At 39.5% G+C, this 24,338-nt stretch overlaps 1 protein-coding gene across 3 annotated transcripts in view; it reads left to right on the top strand.

Annotated features, from left to right (window-relative positions):
- The window catches only part of ccdc102a (coiled-coil domain containing 102A), a 113,876-nt gene that overhangs the window by 60,449 nt on the left and 29,089 nt on the right, over positions 1–24,338 (top strand). Inside the window, exons 3-6 of one of the 3 annotated variants that reach the window (XM_035951223.2) lie at positions 356–466; positions 10,562–10,812; positions 12,440–12,548; positions 19,354–19,470. In XM_035951223.2, coding sequence (XP_035807116.1) covers positions 356–466; positions 10,562–10,812; positions 12,440–12,548; positions 19,354–19,470 — 588 coding nt within the window. Of the gene's footprint in view, positions 1–79; positions 467–10,561; positions 10,813–12,439; positions 12,549–19,353; positions 19,471–24,338 lie in introns of all 3 variants that reach the window. The other 2 variants (XM_023276769.3, XM_023276770.3) reach the window with 2 other exon arrangements.

The raw sequence follows: 24,338 nt of genomic DNA on the forward strand, positions 1-24,338 counted from the left end.
CAGAAGTTAAGCATTTTTATCTCACTGGGCTTATGGCTGATAGGTTATCATGTATCAGTCAGCATTGTTTGTTACCCAGGTCCGTGCCGAGCGTAACCGAGCTCGTGATGAGGTCCGTCAGCTGAGGCAGCGGCTGGACACACTCACCAAGGAGCTAACCAGTGTTCGGCGGGAGCGTCAGGAACTTGCCTCAGAGAATGAGATGCTTCGACAGGAGATGCTGCATGTCCGTGGCGACCACGCAGCTCCTCCTCCATCTGCCACTTCTTTCTCCCCCACACACCCTCGTGGTGCTTACTCTTCCTCTACTCCCTCTATCTCTCCCTCCTCCGCTGCTTCCTCCTCCTCCTCTCAGGTCCACACAGATGGCAAGCTGGACAGGGTGGAGGAAGGATTACCAGCATCTCCAGAACCAGAACCAGTGAGAGATGTGGACTTGGACAGACAAAAGATTGGTCAACAAAAGGTGAGGCTGCAGCATGCGTTTAAATGAGACTGAATTTTTTCATTTCATCAGCTGATGTCTTTGAGATTTAATGTTGGTTACACAGATTAGATGACAAAACATCCATAGATAACAAAGAAAATGCTTTCAAATTGGAGTTGAAGTTTGCCTAGGTGATGAAAAATGTTTTAGTTTTACATATTATTACTTTTGCTAAAAGGTACTCTCTCCTACCTGAACTCCCTCATTCAGGTCTACACTCTCTCCCGCTCGCTACACTCGGCCAACAAAAGGCACCTGATAAAACCACAGCAGTGCTGGTCAATAGCTAGACTCTTCTTTTCTGTGGTTCCCTGGTGGCGGAATGAGTTATCAAACTCTGTTCAATCTGCAGAATCCTTCTCAGTCTTTAAGAAAAGACTAAATACTCAGCTCTTCACTGAACACCTTTGCACTTGACAGACTGCAAGAAGAAAAAAAAATCCTATTACCCACACCGACGTAGGCACCAAGGTCCTATTATCACACTTAACCTTGTTTTGTGGCACTTATCCAGGTTGTTTTCTCCTGACTAGATCTTTGCTTGTGTTGCATCTACTCTCAGATGGACGTTGCTTTGGATAAAAATTTCTGCTAAATGAAATTGTAGAATTGCCAATAATTCTTCCTACTTTGGAGATCCCTTGACTTTTCTCTCTAGTGCCAAAATTAGGTTGACATTTGGTGTTTTAAGTGAATCATCTTACCAGCTATTGAATATTTTTCTATGAAAATTGGTACATACACGTACACTGGAGATCAAAATTAGAGAACAATTTATGAACACTTGATTTTTGCAGAAACAATGCAACCTTCATTGCTCAACAGCTGAAGGATTTTTAGTTGTGGCTATACCATACTTTTCAAAATAACCAAGCCACCTCAACAAAAAAACTTTATTTTGTGGAAAATTGAGATTTTGGTCCACTCTTCTTCCAATCTCTACCACAGTTCGGTGACTGTAGTTAATTTCTTGGCCATAACTTTGTTGCCAATGACTTTCCAGAGGTTCTATATAGGGTTAGGATCAGGACTTTGGGCTGGCGATTTCATTATTTCAATGTTTTCAGTTTCAAGGAACTGCTTTACCTATATTGCTGTGTGACGGGTCATTGTCCTACATGACAATTGCTGTCTGATTGGGTGATGAACGCAGGGAAGGAACCATATGTTTTCAAAGAAGGCTCTGATAAACATTTGCATTCACCCTGCCATGTAGCTGTATAAGAGGCCCAACTCCTGCTGCAGAAAACATTCCCCAAAACCATGAAACTTCCTCCTCCACCTTTCACTGACCTTTTTTTTTTTTTTTTTTTTTTTTTTTTTTTACACACTTTGGCTTCAGTCTTTCCCCAGTTTGACAACGAACATAATGTTTCCCATCAGACCCAAATAAATTAAACTTGCTTTCATCAATAAAGTGAACTTTGGACCAGTTCTTCTCTGTCCACACAACATGCTCCTCAGCAAAGGTTAGTCCAGCCTTTTGATTCTTTCTGTTAATGAGAGGTTTGGTCACTGCAGAGTGGGCTTTCAGTCCATATGCTCTAAAATGTTAAGACACTGTGTGATGAGACAGATCCTTACCCTGTTCAGCACTGAACTGACAAGCAATTCCAGCTGCAGCTTTGAACCAATTGCCCACTGAGATCCTCTGCATTATCCTGTCCTCTCTGCATTTGTCTTTCGTGGATGACCAGCCTTCTTGGGGGACTTGACTGAGTTTGTTACCTTGTAAAGATGCAATATTCTAGAAATCACAGATTTGGAACAACCATCTTTTCTTGCTATGGCTGATAGGGTCATCCCTTTGGCCCTCATCTGGACAACCTGCTGCCAGAGGGTTTCAGTCACTTTAGAACGGCTCACCTTCTCGCAGAGTCAGTGAAAACTGGAAAGTTAGGTTGCCAGTTAAACAGGGTTTGTCAGGATAATTAAGGAAATTACACCAGCTGCCAGATTAACACCAATAACTGGGAGGTATTTGAAAGTGTTCTCTAATTTTGATCAGTGTTCTTTTTCTAATATCTCATTTAAGTTTTTTATATTGTGCTTCAGAATATATGTAACTCATGAAATATTCTTCAAATATTGCTCTTTAACTCCTGTTTGGATATTTTCAAATATGACTACATGGTGGCCTTGACATTCAGGAAATTGTAGGTTGTTCTCTAATTTTGATCTTCAGTGTATTTACACTTTGACATGTATTTAGTGCTCTTTAAGTAAGTGTTAGCCTCCTGACACGCTAAACTGAGATGGTCCACATGCTAAACATCAGCTAGCTAACAAGGTTGTCTTCATTGAAAAATTAATTAATAACAAAAAAAAAATTATTCCAACTGCCTTTTTAGTTATCCTGTTATTTATATGTGGGGCTTCACAGTGGCTTGGTGGTTATCACTTTCTGCTTGCAGCTAGAAGATCCCTGGTTTGCGATCTTCCTGCGTGGAGTTTGCATGTTTTCCCTGTGCATGCGTGGGTTTTCTCTGGGCACTCCGGCTTCCTCTCACTGTCCCAAAACATGCTGAGGGTAATTGGTGATTCTAAATTGTCCATAGGTGTGAATGTGAGTGTGATTGTTTGTCTGTATATGTAGCCCTGTGATAGACTGGCGACCTGTCCATGGTGTCCCCTGCCTTCACCCTTAGTGAACTAGGATAGACTCCAGCCCCCCGCGACCCTAATGAGGATTAAGTGGTGTATAGATAATGGATGGATGGATGGATGTTATTTGTGTGTGCAATATGTTAATGTTTATTTTAGGGCTGTCAAAATGAATGCATTAATGCGGATTAATCCATCATCATGATTAATCTGATTAAAATTTTTAGCACAATTAACCCATCTGATTATATAGAATAAAAATTAATGCTATTTAATCCTGATTAATCGAAATTAACCCACTACAACCTTGTGATTAGTCTGATTAAAAATTTTAATCGTTTGACAGCACAAGTTCATTTGCATAGTGTTGTGATCCACATGTGTTAATAGTTGAGCAACAGTATTTACTTGTGCAGAAATCGAGATTGCGTGGTGCACACTGAGAACGGTCTTGTCATAGATCCAGCCATAAAAATATGAAATGGAATGATTATCTCCCTGATAACAATGTGCTGTCTGATGTCCTCTGCTGGTACATGTGACCTGAGACTCAGTGTATGTAGGCCACACTGGTTACCGTGTCTCCATCAGGATTATAAAATACAGCCCTGTTAGTTCACTCCCAGAAGTGTGTCTGTTAGGAGGTGTCCTATTCAGGGAGACACCATCAGTCTGGGTACCCACTACCTATGCATGCGCACACTCACCATGCTTGTTTATCCCTAGGGGCTCAGTGAGCTTGCAGATACTGCAGTACTTCTCTGTCAACCTATTCTGTGCAGACTATCCTAAATCTATAGCTAACACCCGACCATGCCTCACTGTGACTCTGCTTATCCATACTGACATTTGGACATGGACATGCACTCATTAGTAATTCAAATTTGTGTGAAATTTTAGCATTAGCATTTCATACTCTCAGTCCCTCTGAAATGCTCTGTGAAGGCCATTTTATACTGAAAACATAGGGCCTTGTCCCAGACCATAGTGGTGAAGATGGAGTTGAGCCAGAAGGTGAAACTCTTGATTTAAGAGATTGAGCAATCGATATTTGTTTAGACCCTCACCTGTGGCCATGGACTCTGGGAAGTAACTGAAAGAATGACATGGTCGATAGAAGCGGCCAAAATGAATTCCCTCCATTAGGTGGCTGGCTCAGCCTTAAAAATGAGGTGACAACTTTGGACAACCGGAGTGAGCTTGGGGTAGAGTTGCTGTTCTTTCATGTTAAAAGGAGCCAGTTAAGATGGTTGAGGGATATGATCAGGGTACCTCCTAGAAGTCTTGAATTGGGAATTTTCTGGTCACAGAAAATTCTGGACACAATCAACTGGAAGGAGAGCCTGGGGTCAACCCAGAAACCTGCTGGTGGCATTGTGGTGGCAAAGTTTACATACACTTGTAAAGACCATGCATATCATGGCAATCTTGAGTTTCCAATGACTTCTACAACTCTCAGTTTTCTCTGATGGAATCACACAGGCATATCTGTCACAGAAAAACACTAATGCAATTTAGTTATTTCATTTTTTTAATAGATCTTCTGTGACAAAATGATCAATTAGTTTTGGTTTTGTAGAAAGCTGTATCAATCTAATTTTCATAATGGTCATAGGTGATTACAATTGGCTACAGCTGATGACTTCTCTGAGCCAGTTTGAATAAGGCCCATTTGATACTCTTTAACCACAAACATTACCAACAGTCATTACCATACTAACAGTCTGAGGAGCTCAGCGCAGATATGAAAAAAGGAAATTATTTTCTTAAACAACTCAGGAAAGTCACTTGGAGCCAAAACACCTAGAGTCAATCAAGAATCACCAAAAGCAGGTCTGTAATGGTTTAGAAGCTGCTGGAACACAGGTTTTTCTACACTGCAACGAGCCTACCATGGAAGAAGGAAGCCCTTCCTCTAGAAGTGACACCTTAAAGCTTGATCAAATGAACAAAGAAAATGCATTCTGGAGGAAAGTTTTGTGGTCAACTGAAACAGAAATTTCCCTTTTTTCACTAAAAATAAAGAGAAATATGTTTGCTGGAGAGAAGGTGATTATTAACACCAAGAACACCAAACCTAAAATCAAGCTTGATGGTGGTAGTATGATGCTCTGGGGATGTTTAGGTGCTAGTGGAACTGGTAATTCACACAAAGTAAATTGTTACTCCTTTAATGAAGAAGGAGAATTACCTCTACATTCTTCACACGTCAAAAAAGAGTAGCCCAAATATAAGATATAAACGCTGAATTTGAGAGTAAAATCACTTAAAACTGGTGAAATTATCTGTCCATGCAGCAAGTAAATTTTACTTGATAAATCTTGAAATAAGATTTTTAAATCTGGAAATAAGGTCCCACGTAAGTATACAAAAAGATTAAATAAGCCAAAAATGCTGATTTTCAGGTCAAAATACTTGAAATCAGACTTGTTGCTTCTCAAATTATAAAGAATTGCTTGAAACAGTTTGTGGCGACAGCCAAAGTGTAATATATAGAATGTATGGAGAAAGTGTTTATGTTTTAACTAATTATAACCTTGATGATGTCATTGCACTTAAAAACTGAAATGAATAACCAAGATGAAGATGTGGTGTGGTGATATGTGCTCTGTTACTGTCTGTGTTGTAATAATGAATTGATACAGCATGTGATGTTACTCATTAGTACAGCTTTGTAAATAAATGTGTTGATGTTGGTACAACATCAGTGTTTGTAATAATTCCAATAATGTCACCAAAGTCCAAGTATATCACTTGTTACTAGGAGGTCTTGAAACAAGTTTTTACAGCTAAAAATGGTCTGACAAGATGAACTGTGGCATCAAACAGAGTCTCTGACAGTCATTTATCTTATTATGCATGTAAAATAACTAATTTTAGGATTTACAGACTAAGTAAGAAATAAAAGACAAATCATCTTAAAACAAGATTAATAATCTTACAAATCCTGCTCTTGCATAGTAAATTATTCTCAAAACAAGATCAAAAAGACGTTTTGGCTAGATATAAGATTATAAGTCTAGGTTAGACAGTTAATTTTTGCAGTGCAGGAAAAGATAAAATTATCAGCCAGAAGATTGGGTCCTTCCAACAAGACAATGACCCCAAACACATCAAAAGTAATAAAGAAATGGGTAAAATGGGTTAGTATTAAGGTTTTAGACCAAAGTCATGACTTAGGCCTCATCAAAAACGTGTGGACTGTGCTGAAGAAACAAGTGTGTCTGAAAGCACAACATTTAGTTCAATTGCTCCATGCATATTTTTCACCCAGCAGATCTTGTCCTTCAAAGACCTGTAATAAATCTATGAAAGAAACAAAATGCATGATTGTTTTTTGCGAGGAAAATGCTTTTGCTTCAATGATTTCATCATATAAAATAAAAGTTATATGAGGCATTGGAAACTCAAGACTACTATGTCATATACATGGTCTGTACAAGCAGAGGAAGTGGAGTAGCAGCAGATAAACTGGATGTGATGTCAGGACTTTCTATGAAAGACTAATAAGAGTTACTATATCAAGTCTCACTGACTTAACAGAGTTATGTATTAGTAAATTTAGGAGATAAAGCTAGTGTTGCCTAAGATGTTAGATGTTATGTAGTACAAAGAAAAGTATAATAGCAAAAAAACAAAAAAAAACATGTTTGTACTGTTGTTATTGTGACTACCTGCTTTATACACACATAGATGTTATGCAGCTATAATTATAATCACAATATACTGACACATTGTCTCCTGATAAAAGCTACAGATGAAAATGTCAGAGAAAAACAATAAATTAAACATGCATCTCTTTACCATTTGTGCTGCTGGAGCATTTTAAGATGACTTACTCAGACTGAAGCATCAGTTGCAGGGAGATCTTGCAGCTACTTCAAGCTGGATCTCTCACGTGGAGAATTTTCCCTTATTTCTAGTCGGTTACTTCTAAAACAAACAAAAAAAAAACCTTTTGCTTTTTCTCTATACCACAGACAAACATTGTATGATTAGTTGGATTGGTGAATGTCAGCTGACTTTATTCAGTATGAGAAAATTCAGCTGGGGTTCTTAGTTTACAAACTGATTTTATTCATGCCCTGAGCGTGCTATTATAAATAGTTTCTAGTTTTTAGGCCAACAGGGATAATAATAGCAGTGGCAGAGTTCCTTGAAAATTAATGCCTTAAATGTGTGCAAAAGGTGCTGTATAGTTAGAGTGTAAAGTACAACGACACTATTGTTAAAGGCAGAAGTATATATGTCGTGATCCATATTCATTATTTGTTTTTATTCATAGCAATCTTAAAGAAATATGGCATCTTGCCCCTATGAGCTCTCCTTCTATGTGTCTGGAGGGCAGTGCCAGGATTTGTCCAGGAGCTGACAGTGTTACTCTGTCCCATAGGTCTGTTCTGTAATACACGTCCCATTTTTCAGTTTGTCTGTTTGTCTTATCTATTGCCATAAATGAGATATAACCTTTAGTAGTAGTGAATGCTCTGGAGGATCATTTGTTTCAAGATGGAAAGCTCTGTAGGTTCTGAAATGAGTGGTGCTGGTCCTAGTAGCAGCAGCAGAAGTAGCTTTAGGAGAGAGAGCTGCATTTGCTTTAGTCATACTAACACTGGCCCTCTGTTGTCACATTTGATAGCACTGCTTTGACATCCTGTGTTCATAACTTACTCTTGATCTTACTGGACTTCCAGCATGGTGTTTTTAGCAGTGGTAGGTTCCTCTGTTTCTCAGCAGTTGTATAGACCCATGTATACACACATGTACATTTGAACATGTGCTGTATCCTCAAAATGAAGGTTTCTGTGTTAAAAGAGCTGTGACTTAAGATCCCTCTCCTTTCCTATCAGACACGCAGGCCTTTATCTTGATTAAGCAAGGTTTTGATAACACACATATGAATACATTTGACCTATAGAGTTCCAAATCAACCATGATTATGTGTCTGTTAAAGCTGGCAGCAGGGGTGGTCTCGGAACAGTGGCTAGCTGCTGCTCACACACAGCACAGCCTCATTTCCTGTCTCCCTTCATTGTTCTGCTTCTCACACACTGAGTACTTCCACATGTGACACAATATGCTTCATCCTACAGACATCTGTTACACATCGGGTCCCTCTGTTGGGGATCATCTGTAATGACAGTGGCAGCATCACATCTCTGTTTTCCATTTGGCACATCTCGACTATATGTATATATATCACAGGTTAATAGCATGTGTTACGCCCAGTGTAGAGGTCACTGGAACGAAATATGAAGTGCCGTCTTTCACTGGTCCGAGCAGCCACAAAAGCACGTTTTCTCAGAAAAATGAAATGTTTATTTACTGTCAGGGTGATGAGCTAACAAAGGATGTGGTTTAAACAAAAACAAAGCAGTGGTAATGTTTTAACTTAAATTCAGAGTGAGCAAAACCAAAATAACACACAAAAAACACAGTAATCTGTTGAGCAAGACTGGCCTGATGAAACAAAAAATTGGTAACAGAAAAATGCAGTCTTGCCTCCCTATCCTAACTTAAACATGAGAGAAAAATGGTTAAACCAAAAATGGCTGCTCACTCCTACTATACATTATCAACACACAGTCTACTAAACAATGAATGAGTTGTGCTGATGTCTGCTGGTTGGAATCAGTGGAGGATGGATGGCACGCCCTCTGACCTGGAGGCAATGTCATCACTCCACCTTTAGTACCGGCTTTCATGGGAGCCCGACCAATCCTGGTGCTGACCCGACATCCTGACGTCCAATCCCAGTGGTGGTATGGCGCAGCTCTATTTGAATATCAGATTGGCACATAACGAGGAAAAACACAAAGCACAGGAAAAAAACTATACATACACGACCACAGTTGTAACCCGTTACATGAATTCATCAGACCGCTTATGTCTAAAGCTGGGAAACAGAACATTGTTTGTAAAGTGATCACAGTGTAGAGTGTTACTACAATACCATATTTGGATGGTTACATGTTTTAATCAACTTTATTGTTGATGCCTAGCATGCTTTAAGCCAACAGCCCGATCATGTCCGTCACTGTCACACTGTAAATGCCTTCTTTGCAATTTCCCTGTGAGCGGTTTTGGTCTGGTATTTGTGGACAACTGATGTTGTCTCTCTCTGGTCTTTATTTAGTTCTTTTTCCTAGGTATTTTACTGATTTGGTGTTCCCCACAGTACAGATCTCCACAGGTCCTCTTAGTCCTGAGAAACAAAAACCCAACCAAGTTTGTGTCAGGTAGGGTCCTAATATATTGCCATGGCTCTGAGGTTTGTGTGTAATAAATAATATGTAAGCTACCAGATAACAAATACTTATTACTTTGTTGTTCCATTGACTTTTCAGTATATTCCCTTGTGACCAAATACCTGCAAAAAAGACATTCTCACTATAATGGCATTACTTTTCTCGAGACTCAAAGGCAGCATGATGAATATCTTGGAGACATATGCAGAGTTATGGAGCCCGTGGGAGACAGAGCATTAATATTTCACATCTGGCAGATGCTGTGAAAGATAAAGGGTGGAGAAACATTCAAAGTTTTACTTTTTTACTGCCAAAGCAGACAGGTTTACTGTGTTGGGAGGAGGAAAAGCTCTACGTTTCTAGTTTAGTTTTGTTCATGAGAAGCTACTCTGAGTTTTACTGTGAGAGCACATTGGCAGAAGCTCAGATAACTGGTTGGATGAAACAGTATGATTTGCATCTTTGGTAGGGAGGAACAGAGGGTGGAGTGGAAAATAGTGACAGAAGAGCAAAAAATTGCAAGAGTCCTATCATTCTAACCCCTTCAAAATACGGCAGCTTCATATGAATGCATACAAGACCACGTCAGATTGTGTTGGGACTGACAATGAAAGGAAGCATTAAACCCCGCTGATGTTTATCAAGAGTAATGGAATGGAGGGTAACTGTTTCTCAAGCAGGGATATGGAGTTGTAAACTGCTAATAAATACAAGTGACAGTGAAAAGCTCACCCATAGAGCCTCACTGTATATTGCCATTGACTGTGCATATCTCTGTCAAAAACTGAAAAATTGAACTGAAAATATTTGACATGACATTGGAACAAACTGCTTAAATAAATTTGCACCAACTTTCCAAACATTGGATATTATTGGATTTATGGATGTACTTACTTTTATTGCTTTAAAATCTAATTGATGACCTATTCATGACATAGGCATTGTACATTAAGGTCTGTCTTATTTTCCCATTTGAATTGTCTCTCCTTCTCTTTCATTTACTCATTATCATTATTAATGTAACAATCAGCACTTTAAGTACCAATATGTGCCTATATTTTAAAGCAGAAACTGATTAAAAGAGGATTCTTGTCATGGATTTTGTTTTCTGCCTTATCAGCATTATATCTGGGTTTCAGTAATATACCAGTGTCACCATGTCCTTTTTATAAGCAAAACAGTCTCATTTTCTCTTCCTTGTCGTTTTATTCTGCTCTGTCAGGACCTGGAGCTGCTGGAATCTGTCCTGCATTCCAGGACCCCAGGCACAGACACGCAGGAGGCCTGGGACAGTGGCAGTGGTAGTGGTGGTGTTAACCCAGCTGGCTTTCGCTCATCCACCGCTCTGAGCCGGCAGGAACGAAACAGGCAACTGTGGGAAGACATGACCATGGTGGATGAAGACTCCAGCAAACTCAATGCCCTGCAGCTTCGCCTGGATGAGTCCCAGAAAGTTCTGCTGAAAGAGAGAGAGTAAGAGACACAGAAAACCCCAAACTGTAGCACACTCTGAAAGAACATGGTGGAATGCAACTTCTGTTAGATGATGCTGTCTAATTTTTGCTCTGCCACATTTTAGGGGGAAATGATGAGTACTTGCTTCTTTCTCTACATTAATCTTACATATACAGGAGGTCCTCAATTTATGACGTCATCGACCTACGGTGTTTTGTCGTTATGTTGGAACTGGTTATGGGCCGGTCTTTGGTTTAACGTAAGGCATTTCGGCGTTACATCGGAACTGGATATGTGGAACTAGTTGATGAGCAGACTGGACGAATATGTCGTCACGTGGTGCTATAAGACAAATTTGTTTACATTCGCTGGTTGTACGCCACCTTGGATTATGCTACATTGGCTAACTTTTTCCTTTCATTATGGCTCCTAAGTGTAAATCAGACCCTTCTGATGGCATCTCCATGGAAGTGAAATTACATATAATAAAACGCTTGGAACAGGGAGAAATACCGACCAGCAAGTTGTAAAAACAGGGCAACATATTGTAAAGACGCTCTGTGATTAATGAGTGAGACTTAATCCCATTCTCTGGTCATTGATTGAATCTTCACACAAGGCTACTGTGGGCTGTAGCCAACGCCAAAATAACTACAAAAACCTGATAACTTAGCTCCAGAATTAGCCACCATTCCCAGCTCTCTCTCGCTCGACACACGCGCTACTACTGACTGTCAGCCAATCAGAGGTGAGCTATCTAAACATGGTATGTTCACTGACACTAGCTAAATCTCGAACTGAACAATAAACATTGAAATCTCAACATCAACAACAATATCAGGCCATTACAATATTCAGTTACCTTCTTGTAAAATGATTCGGACATGCATGAAAGTCATTGGTATTCATGACTTTTCCGAAGAACTGATCATAACGTGATGCACATAACGGCTATGTTTAAATTTTCGCTGGAGTTCCGACTTATGGCGAAAATCGACTTACATCACACCGTAGAAACGGAACTCTGACGTAAGTCGAGGACCGTCTGTAGTTACTAGTTATTCTGCAAATCTCTAATTTACATATGAACATTTTTGACATATAAATTGCAATACACTCTGAAATTTAAACCACCCAAGAGTATGTTAAAGGTTGAATTTAGCTTATCCACTACTTGCTATAATGTTAATTTCTGCTTTCTGTCCTGTGCAAAAGTAATAGCATTTCAATATCTAACAGCATAATAAAAGAGGTCAGTCTGCATAATGAGTAGATTTACTTTGAAGGACATTTTACTGCCACTCCACATTATATTATTAACCTTACCTTCATGGTATGAGTTAAACAAATGTCCTTAGTTTTGTCAAAATTCTGGAAATTGTCCTTGTGTTTGTTGAGATATTGATTAAAATCTTACTTTTCAAAGGGGGTGTCCTCATTTATGCTGAGCACTGTACCTTTCCACCCTGTTGGCAGGAGTTAGAGTTAAAACGGTTAATGTGTAAATATAAAGTGTAAAAAAAAAAAAAAAAAAAAAACCCACATTTTGCAGACATTTGCTCATTCACATAATAGATCACCCAGGCACCAGAATAGTAAGTTTGAGTGTTGAAAATCACTAATGTTATTATTATGTCTTCTCTAGAGACAAGCTTCTTCTAAGTAAGAGCATTGAGAGACTGGAGGCCGAACTCAGTCAATGGAAACTTAAATATGAAGAACTCAGCAAGAGCAAACAGGAGGCCCTCAAACAGGTGAGACACACTTTTAGTCTGGCTGACACAGCATGTGAGAAAGAGCACGTCTGTATGGGTCTCTGCATGACAGCCTAGGCTCTACTTTGTGTCTTGACAGAAGGGTCACCTGCAAGAAATTTAAATAAATAGTGTCCGATCAAATAAATGTGCTTTAATGTTTCCAGTAATAGGCAAGTGGAAGTTGTCCAACTGTGGCTGGGGATTGTATGTACCTTAGAAAAACAGGCTAATGTAAGAGAAAGCTGTTTGGCAAAGTTTGACTCTTCGCTCTGACACATTAAGTGGTCAGTCCACTAACCTGAAATAAGTCAGTCAGTATTGAATATATTAACATACCGTTTGGTAGAGGTATTTTTTCTCAGGTATTTTTTCTCAGATGCTGTATTGTAGTGACACCATGATGCACATAGATATTTGTAATTTTGAGTAAAAATTCTCAAAAACTATTGCCATAACAATTGGTTCAGACATTCATGTTCCCCTTCAGGATGTAGTGTTTTAACATTTATGTTCAGATTTATTTTTTTTTTAAAACCAAGCACCATTATCAGATGAAACTGTTAAATTAGCTAATACTTCAGTTTTTTTTAGAATTTCATCTACATTTAGTGTCCAATCAAAGGCAAATGTGAGCATATTACCGCTTTAAAGCATGACAGTGAATATTGGCAATATACCTGCTTAACATTGTATATTAGCATGTTGACAATGATGAGCTGAATGCATTTAGCCCAAATAATGGCTGTGCGTCTGTACAGATTTAGACCTTCTGGCATAACTATAGAGTCTTATGTTGTTGCAGTTATGAATTTGTAGTTTACTCGAACAACATATTCCATAGATAAAGAGTAGATTGATGTTTACATATTTCATGCATGCACATTCACTTAGACCCTTGCATCCTTGCAAATGCAGGCAGTATAAGGCCTGTGTGAGTCCGTCCCTGCTTTTCACGTCATGTACATTTTGTCATCCACTCAAGTCTGCAAGGGTTTGTGTGGATCCTTCTGTATGCAGACCAAAATGTATAATCAGGTGGACTCGCTGCACTGCAAGCATACTGACTGCACAGGCACCGGGAACACAAATAGCGTTTAAAATAAATGCTTGTTATGAGGAGAGACTGTACAAGGAGTTTCTTTCATCCACATCTTTAAAATTCATAAACAGAGTTGTAATTGAAGTAGTCACTGCTGGTTTTGGTAGGTGCTTTGATCTGTGCATACTTTCCATTGGAACCCAAATGCAGGAGTGTCATGGAGTATCAGAGACCCTAGCACAGACAGGAAATACAACAGACCAGGATTCCAGTTTGAAGAGTTTATTCTACCAAAGATAAACTTAAGAAAGCACTGTGCAGGGAACTGGGAAACTGGATGAAGGAGGGATATAGCGTTTGGGAGAAAATGGGAAGACTTACATAAACTCGGACAATGACTAAGGTAAAGGGGGCACAGGAAGGGCTCTGGTGACCTGCGGAGAGGAACTGAGTGCTAAACAGGAGACAGACTACTGACAAAAAACTGGAATTGACTACGGCAACAAAGGTAGGCAAAAGAACAAACTGACTGAGGCTTTGTCCGAAATTATCCATTTAATGACAAGTTTTCATGCTCCCATTTGTCTCTTTCACATTCTCCTTCACACAATGCATGATGTTACACATTGCTTGGTTAGTGGCCATCAGCTGTACACTACTTTTCATGGCACACTGTAGGATATTTTGAGTGCATGATATAGGTTGTAGCATTTGTAACTTAACATTCAGACAGCACTACAAAATGACAAACACCCTGTACCAGTGGTACTCAACTAAAATTTAAAGAGGTCCAGTCAGAGAAAATGTATTAAAGCAAAGGGCTGGAACATTATAATGTCTAACTTGAATTAGTGTGATGTATGTTGTTGTAACTTCGTAGTTTAATTAGTGTCTGAATGTAATCAATAACTGACCATCAAATCAAATAAATTCAGTACGGTTCACAAACATTTTGACAACATTTATTAATAAATAACTTTTGATATAACTGTACATCTTAAAATAAAATAAATAAAGCTCTGGGACCAGGGACACTCAGAAAGGACACAATGGGGAAACAGAGTGAATGCAATGCAATAATGGTTTATATAGTAAATATGTTATGTTTCCATGAGGCTCATGTGCAGGAAAGGAGATGGAGCACGAGTTCAAAACAAAGGCCTTTATTTTACAGAACGAAAGGTTCAGGTACAAAGGACTACAAATGATAACTAGGAAACTACAACTAGAAATAGCGAACAGGAACTGATACCGCCGAGAACAAAATAACTCAGGTGAGCCCCTAGCGGGCTGGCGGGGAATAATGCTACAAATAGATTTACAGGAAAGAGCAAACCCATAGAAGGGAATACCCAGGCAGACTCAAACTAATTACAAAATACTGTACGAGAAATACCAACCAGAGACTACAGACTCAGAAGAGTGAATACACTCACTAAAAACAGAACTAGAGACTGCTAGAATCACAAACTAATCATGAACAAATACTAACCTAGAAATTAAGCTATGAGATTAAAATACACAAGACTACTCAGAATTCTAGTACAAGAAATTTCAGAACTACACTAAACTACACGAGAACTAAATTAGTCTGGTTTGCGAGGACTGGGACTTAGCTGAACAGGACTGAAGGGGAGTGGGTGGTCAGGGGAACCGGAGACTCTCCTAGCCGAGATGAAGTGCTAGATGGTACAGCCAGAGAGGCTGAAGAGGATTCGGTGTGCAGCAGGTGGTAGGGACAACGGTGGCTGGAGACTGCAGCGACGGGCTTTGTGTGTGGCTTCGGAGGAATGTGGAAGAGTTGGCTGAGGACCAGGTGAGTGGAATCCGAGAGGGCAGGAGGGAGTGCAGAGGTGGCTGGCTGGTGGCATGCAGAGAAGCCGACTGTGGCCGTGAAACAGAGGATCCAGGGGTAGACGAGGGACAGGCTGATGCAGGTTGTTCCTGGAGGGACATGAGCAGGTGGGCAATCCAGACTAGGAGGAAGCAAACACAAGTTACTTGGAGTTCAGAAACCAGGGAGCTAGACAGACCGGTGCTCAGAACTAACTGGTGATCATTCACCATCTGGCGACAAGTAGTGAGTGGAGCCTGTCTTTATTGCAGCAGGAGTGAGTCTGATTGGCCTGGTCTCACGTGCTGGTGCTTCTGCTAATGCTGATTACCAATGGTTGTCACCTGGTTCAGGGTTCAGTGTATCGACAGAGATCTTACAGCAGATTAGGCCTATAGCAGCATAACTAGGGGCATAACTAAGAGACGTCGAAGAAGAAGTCAGTTGTGCCCCGCATATGCGGACTCCAACTGACCCCCTCGGGGTCACCAGAGTCAGCCCTAACTATAAGCTTTGTCAAAAAGAAAGGTTTTAAGCCTGGTCTTAAAACTAGAGAGGTGTCCGCCTCCCAAACCCAAACTGGGATCTGGTTCCAAAGGAGAGGCGCCTGATAAGTGAAGGCTCTGCCTCCCATTCTACTTTTAGAAATTCTGGGAACAACAAGTAAGCCTGCAGTCTGAGAGCGAAGAGCTCTGCTAGGATGATATGGTCCTGTAAGGTCTTTAAGATATGATGGAGAGTGGTCGTTAACAGCTTTGTATGTCAGGAGAAGGATTTTAAATTCTATTCTGAATTTCACAGGAAGCCAATGAAGAGAAACCAGTATATGAGAAATATGATCTCTCTTGCTAACCCCTGTCAGTACTCCCGCTGCAGCGGTTTGGATCAGCTGTTGGTTTTTCAGAGTTATTGGGACAACCTGATAGTAGGCAATTGCAGTAGTCAAGCCTGGAAGTAACAAATGCATGGACTAGTTTTTCTGTATCCCTCTGAGACAGGATGTCCCTGATTTTTACAATATTTCTCAGGTGATAAAAGGAAGTCCTACGGACTTGTTTTATGTACGAGTTAAAAGACATGTCCAGGTTGAAGATAACTCCGAGATTCCTCACAGTAGTACTGGAGGCCAATGTAATGTCGTCCAGAGTAAATATATGCTTTGAAAGCGAGTTTCTAAGGTGTTTCAGGCCAAATACAATGAGTCAGTCATGTCTGAATTCAGCAGTAGGAAATTACAAGTCATTCAGGTCTTTATGTCTTTAAGACAATCTTGCAGTCTGGCTAGCTGATTAGTTTCCTCAGACTTCATAGATAAATATAACTGAGTGTCATCAGCATAACAATGGAAATTAATACAGTGCTTCCTAATAATATTGCCAAAAGGAAGCATGTATAATGTGAAAAGTATTGGTCCTAAGACAGAACCCTGAGGAACTCCATGATTATCCTTACAATACTCAGAAAGTCATTGTTGATGTGCACAAATTGGAACCTGTCTGATAAGTAGGATTTAAACCAGTCCAGTGCCATCCCTTTAATGCCAATAGAATGTTCTTGTTGCTGTAATAAAAGTTTGTGGCGATCGGCAGAGATTAATGCTTCTAGATCAAAATCTGAGAAAGTCTCCAGAATGACCATAAGCAGACAACTGAAAGAACAAGGCGTAAAGGAAAGAATAGCTGCTAAGAAGCCATTATTGAGGCCTGCAAACATCCAAAAGCACCTAAAATTTGTAAAAAATATGCCAGGGAGCACAAAGACTGGACAGTAGATGACTGAAAGATGGTACTCTGGACAAAAGAGTGTGTTTATGTCTGCAGAAAAGCTGAAGAACGTTTTGATACCAGATGCATTACACCCACAGTGAAACACGGTGGAGAGTTCACTATGGTATGGGGCTCCATTTGTGGAAACGGCATAGGCAAATTAGCTAAAATGGATGCTATCATGAAGGAGAAGGTCTACCACAACATCTTGGTGCATCATGGAATCCCTCCTGGATTTAACCTGATTAGTCATGGGCTCATATACCAAGAAGACAATGACTGCAAGCATACTTCAAAGCCGTATAGAGACTACTGGACCAAGTAAAAGGAATCTGGAGTACTGGAACTGACGACCAAGTTAAAGTCCATACTTGAATCCTATTGGACAGATCTGGGATTTATTGAATTAAAAAATAGATCACACAAAAGTGTCATCCAAAGCAAGTCTCTGGGAACGGCTAGAAACTATTTGTAACTCAATAAGAGAAAAGACTAAAAAGTACATAAAAACAATGGCACAAGGCTGCAAGCTGTAATAAGGACTATTTTGTTGTTCCAGTTGGTTATTTGCCTAATAAATAACAATACATTTTTTAGTTTGAAACAAGTTTTTGACAGATTTCCAAAATATTTGTATTTTGTTTTTATGACAGGTGATCTATATATGCAGTTCTGTGTGTGTGTGTGTGTGTGTGTGTGTGTGTGTGTGTGTGTGTGTGTGTGTGTGTGTGTGTGTGTGTGCGTGTGCGTGTGCGTGTGTGTGTCTGCAACTGATATTTTACAGTAACGTATGAAATAACAATGTGAAAACAGTGGTAAGATAGAGTTTCAGCTCATTGCTTTGCTGTCAGAACACAACTTTATTGTTTTTGTTGAGTCTTACCACCCTAATAATGCTGAGAGAAAAGCTTTGAAAAACCACTGTACATAACCTGAGCAGTAGCATTAACAGATTATTAATTAATGAATTGCACAAAGTATAACTTAAGTAGTCTTGAGATGTCTACAAATAATGTTGAAATTAAAGATGTTTGTATAAGTTAGTGTTCAGACATGTCTAATCTGTGAGATAATGGAATACAACAGAGTATACTAGCCTGCAAAAAGATATTATAGTGACTGCAGGGTAGTATCATGCATCTGTGTCTGGTGATACTTTATTATACATATCTTTGACATGCCATACATACTAGACATCATAAATGTGTCACTTTTTCTTTCTCTGTTTTCTTTTGTTGTAGTCTTTAATATCTGCCTTTCATAGACAGAGAGAAGACAAGATCATCATATATTTTCTTAATATCCCAATGCACTGCTAGGTTTTCTGGGCATTAGACCAATAAAGCAGTACCTTCAAAGAGTAGAGCTCAGGCATAAGCCCTCTAAGCTGCACTGAAACATAACTAATGTTTTGACAGTGTTGCACCACTTGGGGGCAGTCTAAGCCTGCAGAGAGGAGAGTGGCTGGGAACAGATGCCTGCAGTAAACACGTGTTTAATGGAAAGATTCACTGGGTAACAAAATCAGTCTGATAAAGCCAGTCAAGGTAAACAAAGGAGAAGTGTGTGGGTCAGAAGATATGACAAATTTGTAGATGTTGATGATGGGTGTTTTAAAGATAAGCAGGATAGAAAGGAAGCATATGAAAGCAGGATACAGTGAAGTGCTGAAGATTGGCAGTAGGCAGATGAGACACAGGCAGACATGTAGTGATCAGATAAGAATGAGTAGACATTAAGAGGTAAGGGAAAGGAGACTGGCTCACTCTTTTCTACATACTTGTTGTTTCAGATACCTCGAGATCACGTGAGGGTTTGGTCCCAAAATAGATTTTTTTTCTGCAAAGTAATAGATAACACCAAATGTCAAGCTCTTTTAAATGTAGTTGTTGTTGAGACATTAAGTGATCAAATTTTGTGTTTATTTCATTTCCCTATCAAAGTATAACTTATTTCTGCGTAACTGCTGAATGTGTCCTGTATCCTCCGCAAAACATGACTTTAGAACTTTCTACGTAGTATCAGTTCTGACCAGTAATGTTGAAAGAACAGAGATTTTTAAATGGTGCATTACTTCCTTATTCATCTGTCCTGTAGTGTTCTAAAAAAGCCCAGCCCTTTCATGGTTTGTCTCCCCCCCGGCCCCTCTTCTCACACATTTAGCTGAACCTGCTGAAGGAGATGCACCAGGATGAACTTGGCCGCATATCTGAAGATTTGGAAGATGAACTGGGAGCTCGAACTAGTATGGACAAGAAATTAGCTGAACTTCGAGCTGAGGTGAGGAGACAGGAGAGCAGAGAAAGAGGTGCTGGAGGAACTTTTAGTTAACAGCATCAGTGAGGAAGAAGGAACAGCAGTGTGGAGTGGTGGAAGGAGGCTGTACAGGTATAGACAAAATGTCAGTTTCTTATGAATGAAACCACAGCTCTGTTTCTGCATAAACATTGTTTTTTTGAGAATTATTCAAGACAATGTGTTGCTGACTCCGTCAGAGTAATGGTCTGACACATTCACCTTGATAATACTGACTACAGGTACAAACCATGAAATATGTTACAGATGATAGTCTACAGTCTACATTATATGAAGAATACTTTCCAAAGTTCTAATCTGAATCTAACGTGAAGTTCAGCAGGCTGCTTCATATCAGTTCCTTTGCATATCCTCAAATTTCCTCTGTGTTTCAATTCAATGTTTTTGCCAGTTTGTAGAGGCCTTACAGTAACAGAAAGAAATCCTAATTACTTTCTGGTAAAAATCCTAATTACTTTCTGTAAAAAAAAAAAAAAAAAGCGACTCCACTGATACTAACACTTTCTTTATGTTTCACAATAAATATATTTGATACAAGAGCCTTGACTATAAAACATAAACAAACAACTTTTGCAGGGTGAGTCAACAAACTCATAACTCATTATTCTGTAAGTTAAAAAAGTAGTTTTTTTTTTAGCGCCATCAGCAACTGTATCCACATCTGTATCCATGCCGAAGGCTTTGTGCTCACAGAACATGAGAGAAAAATAGTTTATTTCTACTACCTTAAATTACAAGCTTCAGCTTTGCATAGACTAAAACTTTATATTTATTCACATCACCTCTGGATGCGTCCATCTTTTTCTTTGTTTTGCTTACAAGCCCAAAACCTGCTTCAACTTAAGTTTTTTTTTTTCCTGTATCGGTAAAAACTCCAATAGTATTCAATTCAATTCAGTTTCATTTACATAGTGCAGGATCACAACATAAGTCACCTCAGGGCACTTTATGTAAAACCTGACAATTCCCCTTTGAGCAATTTGTCAGTCTTCATTGTTGCCTAATCTGCTCTATTTTCTCATCTTTTGTCAAATGTGCTGATCTATAAGTCACTCTGATAGATAAGCTAGTTCAGGATCGAGAGGAATTTTTGTTGCATGTCATTCTCCATCTCTAACAATTTCCTATCTCCCTACAGTTGACTTTTTTTTTTTTTTTTATCATCAATTTTTTATTGAGAAAATCACAGTATACCCAAGGCATCTACATTGAACAGTACAATGTAACCGTAACTGGTGATCTTCAGTAACTTTCTTAACATCGCATGTTCTAACCCACCTCCCCATCCTCCCTCCCTCAGTCCCACCCCCCCATCCTGCCTCCCTTTGTCCCCTTGCCATCAACAAGCTACAGTACATATGCATGTCATGCAACTACATTATCGCAGAACATATAAATGGCAGTTACGTAACACTTCATTCTGAGAGTATTTTTCCAAGATCTTCTATCAGTTGTGACCACAGTTCAGTTGTATTAGATGCTGCATTGTTAATCCTTGCAGCAGATAATTCCATATAAGCAATGTCCAGAAAACAGTGACGCCAGTGAGTGAATGATACATCATTTGTTTTCCATCTTTGAGCAATGATCTTTTTGGCCCCCGTGAGACCTGCCAGCCAGATTTTACGCATCTGTGCATGAAGCAATATTGGAGAGTCATCATCCAAAATGTGTACCGCGGGATCCATTGGTAGAGGGACTCCTGTTAATGTACTAAGGCAGTTCACCACCTTCATCCAGAGCTCCTGAATTGCTGGGCATTCCCATACAACATGAATAAAGGAGCCTATAGTTCCCGGGAAACAGTAAGGGCAGTAAGGATCAGGTGCTGCCCCCATTCTGTGTCTCACTAATGGAGTTAAATATGCTCTATGGCAATACTTAAGATGTATATAGCGATGATTAGAATTTTTGGAAGCTCTTTCGATATTGTGCCAAATTAATTGCGAGTCTGGTTTAAATGTGTCTGTTGAAATGTCTTGTTCCCATGTTTTCACCCCCACCGAGGGCACCACATTTTGTTTCAGCAGTTGATCATAAAAAAAAGACACTATCCTTTTGGGGGCATCTAGTAACAACTTAGAAATGGGGTGATCCTTCAGCTCTGATCCCCAGGGAACCCCATAGGCTTTACATGCAGATCTTATTCTGAGGTAGAAGAATAAAGAGTGTTTATCGATGTTATATTTTGATAACAGATCCTGAAAGCCAAGAACTGATTGTTCTCCGTTAAGGTCCTGTATTACCTTAATGCCTTTGTTATTCCATTCTTTGTTAATAAATGGTTTTCCCCCTGAGAGAAAATTACTGTTGTTCCACAATGGTGATGATTTGTACCACTTTGGTTTACACTTAAGATACCTTTCTACTGCTCGGAACGCTACCAACATATATGACAGAATTGGACCATATTGCAAATTACATTTTTTTGTTGACAATCCTAGAAAAAGAAAATCCTTCAGCCTTAAAGGTTCAATAATGTTACTTTCAATGGACTTCCATGCTGTGTTTTTGTGATCATTTAACCAGTAAGATAAACCTCTCAGCACAAAAGCCCAATGATAAAGTTTAAAGTTGGGACATGCACATCCTCCATCGGTCCCTTTCATTTGCAGCACTGACCATTTAATTGCCGGACCCCTCCCATTCCAAATGTATTTCCTAAGTAAAGAGTCAAGTTTCTGCCAATAACCTGTTGGGGGCGGTAGTGGAATCATAGAGCTTACAAAATTAATTCTAGGCAATATATTCATTTTGACAGTAGCTATTCGGGCTGGGACCGAAGCCGGCAGGTGTGTCCACCTACTAATATCCTCTTCAATTTTTTTTAGAACAGAAAAGTAGTTATTTTTTGTGGTCAGTGTTACATTGGGACAGATGTGAATACCCAAGTAAATAGTTTCTGTAACAGTTACTTCCGAGGGAAGGGATACAGCTTGTTTGTCGATATTCACTAACATTAAGGCTGATTTGGAAAAATTGACTTTATATCCCGAGAGATAGCCAAAATGTTTAAGTTTCTCCAGGACCATAGGCAGAGATTGTCGCACATTAGCCATATAAATCAATGTGTCATCTGCGTAAAGTGACACAGAGTGTGAGGATGTACCAAGAGTAATAGGAGATATTTGTGGGCAGTTTCTAATTAATTGTGCCAGTGGTTCGATAGACAGATTGAATACCAAAGGTGATAGTGGATCGCCCTGTCTACTCCCTCTTTCAATTTGAAATAGTTCAGAAAAACAGCCTCCAACGCATACCCTCGCTGATGGGTTTGAATATAAAGTTTGGATCATACTAATAAATTTTTCCCCAAATTTAAATTCTTTGAGCACTCTCCACAAGTATGTCCATTCTAGGCGATCAAACGCCTTTTCAGCATCTAAAAATAACAACCCACAGGCTGGAGGTAACTTGTGTGATGAGCTGAGTATATGGAGCAGGCGTCGAATATTATCCGAAGAGAATCGGCCTGTCAAAAAACCTGTTTGATCAGGGTTAATTATGTTTCCTATTACATGTTCCATCCTGTAAGCTAAAACTTTAGAGAAAATTTTTAGGTCAGCATTAATCAATGAAATTGGGCGATAATTCGCACATTCAAAGTGGTCTTTTCCAGGTTTTGGTATAACAGTTATTAGGGCGGTGTTGAGGTCTCGATGAAATGAACCAGTATTAGTTGCATAGTTTATCGCTTCAAGCAAAATTGGCCCAAGGAGGTCCCATAATTTTAGATATAATTCAACCGGGATCCCATCGATTCCTGGTGTACGGCCCTTTTTGGAGCTTTTAACTGCTTTTAAAAGTTCCTCCAGCGTTATGGGTCGATCTAGATTTTCAGTTTCCTCTGGTGTTAATGTTGGGAGATTCAGGCCTGCAAAAAATTCATCCAAGTCATTCTCCAAAGCAGTCCCATCACTAGTGTACAGCTTTTTAAAGTATTCCTGGAATGCTTTGTTTATGTCTTCAGTGGAGGTTAACATTTCTCGTTGGATAGATCTAATAGCTGGGATGGCTCTCTTAGCCTCCTGTTGTTTTAAGGTTAAAGTTAGGAGATGACTTGGCTTGCTGCCCTCTGAATAATATTTTGACCTTGTTACCCACATCACATACTCAACTCTAATTCTTAATAAATCATTTAACTCTGCTTGTTTAGATTTAAGCGTGTTCGCTATGGCCACCTTCAGCTGACTTTATAATTAATCACTGAATGTCTTACTGACATGAAGTGCAGAAAAATTTTTTAAAAATCTTTAAGATAAACTTTACAGAGGAACCAAACAGCAACATCTGGAGCTGAAGAACGAAGAAATGTTATTAATACTTTAGGTTTTGCTACTTTGAGTGACAGGACCTAAGACAGCTCATGGTGTCAGCACCACTCACACTTCACCTCATCTTTAGATTAGCTTGGAGTTAGGTTGTTTCTGTTATCACATAGCCAGATCTCCACAGCACTGTGTCAGTTCTGGAGAATAGTCTGACTGCACTTCATCATCATTCTGACGCTTTGGCTTGTTTGTATTTCTTTACACTAATCACAACCCAAGCCCAGAATGTAGAAACAGTGTCCCTGCAAAATAGTAATGGGGAAACTGTTTTAGTGGAACATTAGCATGCAGTGCTTGCAGGGAGGCAAGCGCTTTCATTAAAATGGTTAATTCATAGGAAATAAATCTTGCATGATCCAAATCTTCAGCACAACCTGAGCTTTTCAGCATGAGGCTTGTTGCACAGAGGTTGTTGTTACTTGTAATAGTGAAGGGCATTTTGAAAACAGTAACATGCAGATAAGAGAATGGGAACAGAAATCCATGTGAAATATGAAGGTC

This window comes from Amphiprion ocellaris, chromosome 1 (genome assembly GCF_022539595.1).
Source record: "Amphiprion ocellaris isolate individual 3 ecotype Okinawa chromosome 1, ASM2253959v1, whole genome shotgun sequence".
Taxonomy (NCBI): Eukaryota; Metazoa; Chordata; class Actinopteri; family Pomacentridae; genus Amphiprion; species Amphiprion ocellaris.